Source organism: Thamnophis sirtalis, unplaced genomic scaffold, assembly GCF_051295495.1.
Source record: "Thamnophis sirtalis isolate CommonGarterSnake01/CBP01778 unplaced genomic scaffold, rThaSir2_p1.2 scaffold_6, whole genome shotgun sequence".
Taxonomy (NCBI): domain Eukaryota; kingdom Metazoa; phylum Chordata; class Lepidosauria; order Squamata; family Natricidae; genus Thamnophis; species Thamnophis sirtalis.
Genome location: NW_028261386.1, coordinates 123,828,118 through 123,839,051, shown reverse-complemented (window position 1 = coordinate 123,839,051; position 10,934 = coordinate 123,828,118). Strand labels below are relative to the sequence as shown.

General features: G+C 39.5%; 1 protein-coding gene across 1 annotated transcript; it reads left to right on the top strand.

Moving 5' to 3' along the window:
• Positions 1–224: 224 nt before the first annotated feature.
• On the top strand, positions 225–7,612 carry SDHAF4 (succinate dehydrogenase complex assembly factor 4). Its single transcript, XM_087718913.1, has 3 exons — positions 225–328; positions 2,426–2,572; positions 5,450–7,612. Exons 1-3 carry the CDS (start codon positions 268–270, stop codon positions 5,557–5,559), a joined length of 318 nt encoding a protein of 105 aa, XP_087575039.1. The 5' UTR covers positions 225–267; the 3' UTR covers positions 5,560–7,612.
• The last annotated feature ends 3,322 nt before the right edge of the window (positions 7,613–10,934 follow it).

The following is a 10,934-nucleotide window of genomic DNA, read 5'->3' as shown; positions in this document are numbered from 1 at the left end:
TATACTCTAAATCAGGGGTCTCTAACCTTCGGCACTTGAAGACTTGTGGACTTCAACTCCCAGAATTCCTCAGATTTGCTGGCTGAGGAATTCTGGGAGTTGAAGTCCACAAGCCACGTTCCATGACAAAAGCTGCAAAGAGCCCCGAAACGCAGTTCTGTCCTCCATCGGGAGGCCAGAGGAAAAGGGGCGGGCGAGGGGCGGGGTTTCCTTGTCAAGCACCGCCCACTTCGCTGGGGCATTGAAGGCGCGGGCCCTTGGCAGGAAATGGCTCTGCGCCTGTCGCTCCGGCAGGGCCGCTCTTTCGCCTCCAGCGGCGGACAAGCCAGTAAGCGGGGAGCGGAGTTTGGCGGCCGGGCTGGGGAGGAGGTTGAGTAGTGGGAGGCGGTAGGCCAAACCCGAGTCTTTCTTAAGGGGGCAGCTCTTGCGGGGGCCAGCCCTGGATTGCAGCCTCTGCCTGCTCACCCACCCACCCACCCCGGCACCTTCTTCGCTCGGATCACTCATAAAAGGGGTTTTACGTGGTTTCTTTCACGTTGTTTCTCTTCTTTGGCTGAAGTCTCCGTTTGTGCCCTTCGTTTGCCCAATACAGGTAGTCCTCAACTTACCACCACAGCGGAGCCCAAAATTCATGAGACTAAGTGAGAACTTTGTTAAGTGAGTTTTGCCCCGCTTTACGACCTTTCCTTGCCACGTGTGTTAAGTGAAACATTGCAGTTCTTAAATTAGCAACTATTAAAATGAGTAACTATTAGTTTACTATTTTTAGCGAACCATCACTAAATGAACTGTTGTAAGTCAAAGACTACCTGTACTTCGGAGTAGTGTTAAGTCCCAGGTATTTAATAGGACTTATTCTGGGGTACCTGGGTAGATACAACCTCTTCCACTATTTTTGCTTCTCTGTCTTGGAGCAGGTAAGCTTTTCAGGATTTTCAGATTCATTTCTTGTAAGTCACTACACAAGAATGTCTTCCCCTCCCAATAAAATGCTAATGGTTGCTCTGTTGTAAGTTGTTCAGAGTCGCTTGGATAGTGAGATGTGTGGTACATAAATTTAATAAATAATTAATAAATATTTGCTAACCCACCTTTGTTCCACCAGGCTGGTCCAAGGGTTGTTCTGTAAATTGTTTTGTGAAAGGGATTGGATTTTCTTTGTAAAAAAAAAAAATGAAGCTTTTGTGGAGTGAGAAGGGATGGATTTGTAGAAAAATGTATTCTTAACTTACCTCTCCTTCGGCAAGAAAGGTGTGCATAAAGAAGAAAGTGTTGTAGAATACTTCTATGTATGTGTGTGTGTGTGTGTGTGTGTGTGTGTGTGTGTATACATACATACATACATACATATATATACATACATACACACAGACACACAAACACACACACACACACACACCATATATATATATATGTATGTATGTATGTATGTATGTATGTATGTATGTATGTATGTATGTATATATATATATATGCATATGTATATGCCTAATATGTAATATAGCCCAGGTTCAAATCCCAGTAAGGGTATGGCTAGCTGATGAGAGCTAAATAGCTTGAAATAGATCTATACTAGTCTCTTATTTATTTATTTATTTATTTATTTATTTATTTATTTATTTATTTATCAGCACAAATAAAACACACACACACACACACACATGTTGACTCTGGGCAGTTGATAGGTAACCAAGGAAAATCGTACGTATACATGCTTCTTTTTGGAAGAAAAATGTATTATGTGTAGTGGAGCAGAATTCTGAACATGCTGTTCAATTTAAGCATACCACATGGATCATTGTATGGGATTCTCACCTGCAAATCAGGATACCATATAGGACTTCTGTCATATTAAAGAGGTCCAAATCTGGAGTAGTTTCCATTTGTAATTAGCGCTACCAGGATTTGAAAACAGCAAATACAGCAGTTGCCCTGTGCTCCAAACGCGGTCTTGTAAAACTGCACAAAAAAGAGAGGCACTTCACAGTATTTCTGTCGTGGAGATCACAATGAAAACCTTACTACTATATTTACTGTATAGAGAGGTTGGTCGCAGATTATCATTAATGCGATCCTGCGCATACTCATATACCACTTTCTTCAGTGCACATCCAGTTTCTGACTCTGGGACTCTTCCTTCTTAAATTGGCCTCTGACACAAACAGGAACCTGTCCATAAGTATTCTGTATGCAATTTAATTAATTGTAATTTAATAAATTTATATGTCGCCCAATACTGTAGGACTCCGGGCGGCTTACAAAAACAAGACTAAAAGATAAAAAGTTAAAAATAGAGAAAGGGGAAGCAAATGCATCCATATTTACACTTTTCTTACATGATAACTATCTTTGGTTTTGCCCATTTCCATGGGCCATTCAAAATCTAGGCCTTCTATAACATACGTCTTATGTTTATATGTAACAGGCTCAGCTTTTCTGCACAGCAGAAGTAATACCTTTAGTGCAAAACGAAGTAGTGAACCCACCAAGCAACCACTTAAGAAGCCAGTAACACCAGTAGGTCGTTTTGATACACCAGAAGAATCCAATGTAGAAAAGGAATCACTAGAAAGTAAGTGTAAAATATAAATATAATAAATGGTGTTAAAACAGGTATAGTCTTGAGAAGCTATAAATATCTTCAGGGAAGTAGTAAAGGAAATTAATCCATAGAAATTATGTCTGGAAGATTGTTTAATGTTCTTGAAAAAGATGTTGAGGGAAAAATTGAAAATATTTCTGTCCCATTGATTCTCCATTTACGTTTTTCATGTTTATGAACTCTGAGCCGATTTTTTTTTATGCCCGTCTCTTCAGAAAATAGAATTCCTACATGATGTCTTATTAAATCTTTAGTTACTTTACACTTTTTCTTTAGCTTTCCAAATACCTTTTATTCTTTAAATATAAATGCAAGCTAAATATTTTGTGATATATAATGTTTTAGACAATATATCATTAACTTTTGAGTTTTTCAAAGTTTTTCATTTCAAAGAAACTACATATGTATGACATGAAGCTATAGGAAGGTAGCTTCATATGTACTTAAATCACTTAGCATAACTGCATTTTCTAATATAATTTATTTTAAAAAATGCTGTTCTACTGCAGTACAAAAAATATCTTTTTTAAAAAAATCTTTGACCCTTGTGTCATGGTCAAATGTGCCATGCAGGTATCGTGTCACAAGATATTAGGAATGAACATAATAAATTCATAAAGTGTACACATTATTTTTCAGTGTGCTTGTCATCTGCTCCCTCTGGATACTTCTTTCCATTACACATTGTCCTAAAAAAGTTGTAATTAAGTAATTGCATAACATGGGAACCAGTCCCAAAGTGGTTTATTCCCAAACGCTATTGCTTGTAGAACTTCCTATAAATTTATAATATCCAGTCATGCTGAAACTAAAAGCCAACAGGTGTGTCAGTGTGGGTGGGTGTCAGAGGTGGGTTCCTACCAGTTCGCACCTATTCGGTAGAACCGGTTCATCAAATCTACCGAAACGGTTAGAAGAGGTTCCACCAGTGGACCCGGAAAGCAGGCCACACCTACAGAAGAGGTTCCAAATTTTTTTGAAACCCACCACTGGTCCTTGGATATGATTATTCTACACTATCATGCTCCTATTTATAAAACTCAGTGCCTCTGTGAAAGGTAAGGATGACTACTGCGTTTGTGGTGCAATCAGAACATTGCGTGTGTTGAACTTGTTTTAACGCAAACCAAAGATGCCTTTTAAAAAACAAGTTTACATCATATTCTTATGCATGCCAGTGCTGTGTGTGAGGCAATTTAAGGTGGTTCTGACAAGTGTCGTCGGCATCTTCATATCCAGTGACATGGGCGGCAAGCCACTCCCATCCGGTTACATGGGTGGCAAGCCACTCCCACAAAGGAGGCCACACCCACAGAGTAGGTTCGAACAATTTTTGAAACCCACCACTGGTGGGTGTATTCATATTCATTGAGCTCAAGGCAGGCAGCGTACATAATATTCCTGCATCGTTTCCCTCAACAATAAGGGGAGGTGGGTTGGACTGAAGAGAGTGAAAGGCCGAAAGTCCCCCAGCTGTCTTTTATGCCTAAGAGAAGCCTCAAACCCTTATAATACCAAACCACTATGTCATTTGAATTCTACTTGGGTGTATCATGGTAGTTTTAATCCCATTGATAAAGCTAGAACAAGTAGACAGTCCATTAATTTGGCTTATATAATAAATAAGGCTGTATAAAATCTGACTTCTGGTTTTGCAAAAATGATTTTTCTATGATATAAATTTGTATTTTCTACCTCATTCTGGAGTATTGTGGCATTCCTTTCAAATTCTCGCAGGGGTGTAATGCTTACTTTATTACTGGTGGCAGCCAACAATTGTTTTTCCCCCCTCTATTCTGGATTCTCCCTGGGTGGCCCTACGTTTCACTTTGAAGAAAGCCAATATAAAGATTTCTCATGGATATATAGGTAGTCCTCAACTTAACAGCAGTTTGTATAGTAATCAAAGTTACAATGGCACTGGATAATAGTGACTTGCGACTGTTTTTCAGACTTACGACCATTCTAGCATCCTCATGGTCATATGATCAAAATTCAGACGCTTGGCAACTGACTCATATTTGTGATGGCTGCAGTGTCCTAGAGTCAAGTTTATCACCTTTTGCCATCTCTGTCAAGCAAAGTCGCATTCACTTAACAAATATGTTACTAACTTAACAACTGTAGTGACTCACTTAAAAGCGGTGGTAAGAAAGGTCATCAAACGGAGCAAAACTCACTTAAATGTTTTGCTTTGCAAAATAAATTTTGGGCTCAATTGTGGTCATAAGTTGAGGACTATCTGTAAGTAAAGCATGGAAACCTGGGAAGCAGCAAATATACCAAGTATCAGACAGGATATTCACAACTACACTTTGGCTATCCCAGAACTTTGCAAATGCAAGAACAGCAATAGCACAGACTTATATATCGCGTCATAGTGCTTTACAGCCCTCTCTAAGCAGTTTACAGAGTCAGCCTTGTTGCCCCCACTAATCTGGGTCTTCATTTTATCCGACCTGAGAAGGAGGGAAGGCTGAGTCAACCTTGAGCCAGTGAGAATTGAACTGCCGAACTGAAGTCAGCTGGCAGTCTGCAGAACTAGCCTGCAGTACTGCATCCTGACCACTGTGCCAACATGGTTCATAAAACCTGTATGCATAAAAACAATTGACAAAATTCTTTTATTTGAAATGCATTTGAAAAGCAGATTCTCTGTCATCAAATTGACTGAGAACTAGCAGACAAAAATACTGAATAATTTTTTGCCATTGTGCTGGTAATGAATGGAGTGGTAAAAATAAGAAAAATTCTCCAATTCAACAAAACTATGGATGATATTTGAATGCATCTGCTATTCCTTAAGATGTTTGCATACTTTCCCCTCTTTTTTTCCTATTTGTTTAGAATTTCCCAATGATATCAATCCAACAACAAAAGAAAAAGGTGGTCCCAGAGGCCCTGAACCAACTCGTTATGGAGACTGGGAACGAAAAGGACGCTGCATTGATTTTTAACTTCTTCTTTTTTTTGGGGGGGGGGGGGGGGAGAATGACATTTGAGTGAAAATAAAACCAAAAAGGGAGGTGGGAGGGAAACCACTTTACCTACATAAACCAAAATCTTCGTATTTAGCTGTAACAAAATGTATTTGTAGTATTTAATTAGAGTCTCTGTGGATGTTTATGGCTAAATCTAGTGAAATTTCATTTTAATAAACTAATGTGGATAGGTTCTCCGCTGTTGATTTGAGTGATGCTACAGCATTATTAAGAAAATATGTAAAACACTGCATGAGAAAGTCTGGCAAAACTAAAGGTTTATAGGTTTTCAAAGTGGTATTTTGATGTTTTGGTGAAGTTCCATGACTGTGATAAGAATGCAATAAGATTTTAATACTGTTGCAATATTAAACATACTTATTGGGGGGAAAAATGTTGCATTTATTTTTCTTATTGAATTTATTTCACTTTCAAAGAACACTTGGATATATATATATTGGATTTAATATGACAAGAACAGTTCATTAATCAGAGTTTGCAGAATATCTTCAGACTTTATTACATACAGGCCAAAGTATGGCAGAGCAAGGGACTTCTAATATTCCTTGATTTCTATATAAAGTAATGAAGCAAGTAATTTTTCCACACATATGAACATAGTTTAATCATGACGGAGGGACTGCTGAACCTTTAACTGTAAAATGTACTAAAATTAGTACACTGTTTAGGCCATTTATTTTTAAACCAAATACACAAAATAATTCCCAATAATTGCAAGAAGATTGTTAATTATTATCTATTAGGTTTATGTTTTTTTCTCTTTAGAAATGTGATAATCCTGTGAAAGTGACTTTTTTCTTCCAATCTATTTCATTTATTGTTCCTCTGCACTTAATGAATTGTTTATCCATATCTTTAGAAAAAGTGGCAATTTTGATTATGTTATCATTTATCTGCCTGATCAGCTAGTTTTATTTAAATAAAAGTTTCCTTATAGAACTATTAGCTTATTTATAAATAGCTAGAAATGTGAATTCTCAAGTGGAAGCACATTCAGGTTTTCTGAATATGAATGCATTTCATTCGTATCTACAGTGCTTTAAAACATAGCATATTAATATAGATACAAATGTCCATAAAAACTTACTGTGTTGAAATAATTCTAGTGACAATGGGTACTTTGTTTTGAATATTCAAAACAATTTCTCCAATTTAACTTCTTTTTTATATGATTGGGTAAATATTTCATGTTTGGAAATCTTGAGATTGAGTGGGATCATATTCCTGTAGCCTAGTTTTTTTTCCCAGTATTCATTTCATTTCATTTATTGAATTTCTATGCTGCCCAATCCCGAGGGACTCCGGGCGGCTTACAGAAATGAAAAAAAAAATTAAAAAGAATTTTTAAAAACAATGGGACACAACAAAGTTAAAAAAAGGAACTTAACAAACACCCAGTCGAAAGGGCGCTGGACCTCCATCAAGGGGTCAACAGCCCCAGGCCTGCTGGAAAAGCCAGGTTTTTATGGCTTTGCGAAAGGCCATGTGAGTGGGCAGGGCCCAGATCTCTGGGGGCAGCTCATTCCATAGGGCCGGAGCGGCAACAGAGAAGGCCCTACTCCTAGGCGTCGCCAGCCGGCATTGTCCCGCTGAAGGCACCCGGAGAAGGTCCATCCTGTGCGATCTTATTGGTCTAAGGGAGGTATGTGGCAGAAGACGGTCTCGCAGGTATCCGGGTCCTAGGCCATGTAGGGCTTTAAAGGTGATAACCAACACCTTGAATCGTGCTCGGAGACTATAAAATAACTACATCTTCCATGTTTTCTCTTCTTAAGGTTGTTTAGATTTTAATTTATATACATGACACATGATACAGGTTTAATTAAAGTTCTGTCACTTTATAAACAAAGTTAAAATTGATAGAAAAGATATAAATAGAAATATGTTTTCTTTTTGCTATAGTAATGAAGTGGAAAATGAAAGTCTATGCAAATAACTTATTTGTACTGAGTAGCTATTGTTGTATTATGGTAAATAAAGCTTCATCTGTCAAAAATATATGATATAACTTGCTTGGTATCTGATTCTGTACTTCATAACCACAACTGAAAACAAAAACATACATTTTTGTCCTTCACAAAAAATGCAATATGCATTATCTGTGGTGCGCCATACTGTATTTAATATAATAGAGATTTACTAAGATAAAATGTGTTTTGTGATAATGAAGCATTTATGCTTAAAGTTAAAGAGGAAAATAATGCCTCCAACCTGATGTTAAAAGTACACTCTGAGTGAAAAGACAACATGGATCTGGGTGCAATATTTGTCTATCTGGCATCATTGTATTGGTTTATTTTGTACTCCAAGTAGTCCTCACTTCCTTATGGTGATGGAGAATTGTTTTGCTAAGTGATGAGGTTGCAGCATCTCCCTGGTCCCGGGATTTACATTTGGAGGCTGGACAACTGACTCCCATTTACGACGGTTATGGGGAAATGTCCTATGTGGAGATAGGACTCTGGCGTGAATGGAATGGACACGAGAGTGAGGAATATGAATTCTGATAAAACATTTTCTCTTGTCTTCATTTCTTTGCCTTGGCAATTAAGAGCTTTGCTCCTTTCCTGTCTCTCTCTCTGAAGAGGGAGGGGAGTCGCAGGGGGGGGGGCTGCCTCAGAAAAAGCTGTTTGTTCTTTTATTCTGCTCTGCAATAGGAAGGAAGGAGGGGGGGCTGCACATTAACAGCCAGGCAGAAGTTAGCACCTTCAAACCGCCAGCCAGGAAGAATAGCTCACTTCTAAGGAAAAAAAAACCTAAACCGGCACACTTTGCAAGTCACCTGTGACCGTGTGTGTGTGTGTGTGTGTGAAAAAACAACGTAAAACCCAAATAACCATTCAAAATGATCTGTTGTGCATGCATGATTAGGGGAAGGGCAAAGGGTTGAAGGCGACCATCCCTTGACTATAAAAACTGCTGGAAGACTCTAGTCTTGGCCCTTGGTTAGCTTTTCAAACCGGGCTCCTTAGATCTGGGTACCAAAGTAAAAGTATGATTCTGTATCACATCTTGTGTCCGTTGACTTATCTGCTTCGACACTAAGCAAGAGCCCAGTTTTGGGGACAACAAAACCAAGATGGATTTTATTCAAGGTGCCAAAAGAAGAGAGAAGGTTCCACACACAGAAAATATTCCACAATTCTCCACTTTTCTCCTTTGCCAATTTCCCTCTTTCCCGCCACAAAATGGAGGACCCTGTGGGGCTTGTGCCATCTTTAGCTGTCTCTCTTACTGCCTGTAGGGGGCAGTCTATAGTCTGGCCTTTAAGTGATGCCTGGCCTCTGCAGGCAGTGAGTAGGACAGCTAAAACTGGCAAAGACCCCGCATCCTCCATTTTGTTGCTCAAGTCCCTTTTTAGAGAGGATTGTTTTTCCTTCCATAAAAAGGTAAGCAGGGAATAATGGACAAATGGAGTTGAAAGAGACCTTAGAGGTCATCTGTCCAACTGCCCAGTGCAAGATCTATTAGAGCATGTTTCTCAACCTTAGCAACCTGAAGAAGAGTGGACTTCAGCTCCAAAAACTCCCCAGTCAGCAATCAGGGTCCTTCTCCACTGGTTCTTTCCATGATTTAGCTGTCCCTCTCACTGCCTGTAGGGGGCAGTCTATCACCTGGCCTTGAAGCCATATCTGGCCAACGCAGACAGTGAGTAGGATAGCTAAAGCTTGCAAAGATTCATGGGTTTCTTCAGGCACCTTCTCACAAGGCCTTTTGAAGAGGAGAAAAGACGGCTCTTTTTTTTTTTTTTTTTTGGCATCTCGCGATGCAAATGAGCACAGCCGCCCACTCGGGAAATAATTTCTTCCCATTAGGGATCAAGCATTCCAAGACCGTGTATTCATCCGCTTAGGAATGATGAATCTGCTTGGAAGCAACTCATGGGATTTATTGGATGACAAACTTTTCTTCTTCCTCCTCTCCCCCCCTCCTTCCTCCTCTTCCTTCTGGGAAAAAAACACCAAACAGTTGTCTTTTGAAAAAGCACTTTTGAGACAACTGTGACCTGGATGACTGAGAATTTCCACAGACATCTGCTTATGAAAAGTGGCCTAAGCATGTGGAGATGGGGCAGCTGTTTCCTGCCTTGCATCCCTGTAGCTCAGTGGTCTCCAACCTTGGCAACTTTAAGACCTGTGGACTTCAACTCCCAGAGTTCCTCAGCCAGCTTTGCAAAGCTGAGGGACGCTGGGAGTTGAAGTCCACAGGTCTTAAAGTTGCCAAGGTTGGAGACCACTGCTGTAGCTGGTTTCCCATTCAAAGACCTCTGTGAGGAAATCAAGTGATTTCTCTACAGAAGGTCCAACATTCAGCTTTGGAGCAGGGACTCTATATAGTTTTAGAGATACTTCCAAGAAGACTAGTGCTAAACCTGCCAGCAAGCAAGCTCTCTCCACTTTCTAGCAGGACGTGTTTATCAGGAAGAAGTGAATCTTGTTGCCATTACTGTCGGAATATTGCTGCCCTAGTTGTTTCCCCCAAAGTGTGTGTGTATGTGTGCCAGAAGTGGGTTCCTGCCAGTTTGCACCTATTCGGTAGAACCGGTTCATCACATCTACCGAACCGGTTAGAAGAAGTTCCACCAGTGGACCTGGAAAGCAGGCCACACCTACAGAAGAGGTTCCAAAAATTTTTGAAACCCGCCACTCACACACACACACACACACACACTCACACAGAGAGAGAAAGAAAAAAAGGAAGAAAGAAAAAAGAAAGAAAAAGAGAGAGATGAAAGAAAAAAAGGAAAAAGGGACAGAGACAAAAGGAAGGAAAGAGAGAGAAAGAGAGAGAGAGAGAGAGAGAAAACACATGGCCGGCAAGCCACTCCCACCAGGTCACATGGCTGGCAAGCCACTCCCACAAAGGAGGCCACGCCCACAGAGTAGGTTCGAAAATTTTTTGAAGCCCACCTCTGGTGTGTGCGTGTATGAAAATACTAGGATCCACTAAAGATGATGGTACACTTCAATGTAATTACAAAAATGCTGAAAAAACTACTGAAAGTTGTAATGCTATCAAAATACAATTTATAGAAATAATTTTTATAACATTTATAAAACTTTTATTACAAAGAAATCTATTTTTATAATAAAAATCTCATTTACAAAGGAATTGACTCTGTCTTCGTTGCAACACCATAAGGCAATCCTACAGTACTGTTTTTCAATATCTTGTTTATCGTTATATTGGTTATTTGTTTTGCAGGCTTCCAAGCCAAGTGCACTATCTACTTTTCGCCTGGATTAATTTAAATCACCCTTCTGGAAATCCAAGATAGAGTGGTACCTTGATACTCAGCCTTAATTGGTTCTGGGAGGCACGATGAGTAT

Excerpts from the sequence above, each read along its gene's own strand:
- SDHAF4 (XM_087718913.1), top strand. The coding sequence starts at position 268 with ATGGCTCTGCGCCTGTCGCTCCGGCAGGGCCGCTCTTTCGCCTCCAGC. Across the intron at positions 329-2,425 it reads CTCCAGCGGCGGACAAGCCA|GCTCAGCTTTTCTGCACAGC; the intron begins GTAAGCGGGGAG and ends TATATGTAACAG. Across the intron at positions 2,573-5,449 it reads AGAAAAGGAATCACTAGAAA|AATTTCCCAATGATATCAAT; the intron begins GTAAGTGTAAAA and ends CTATTTGTTTAG.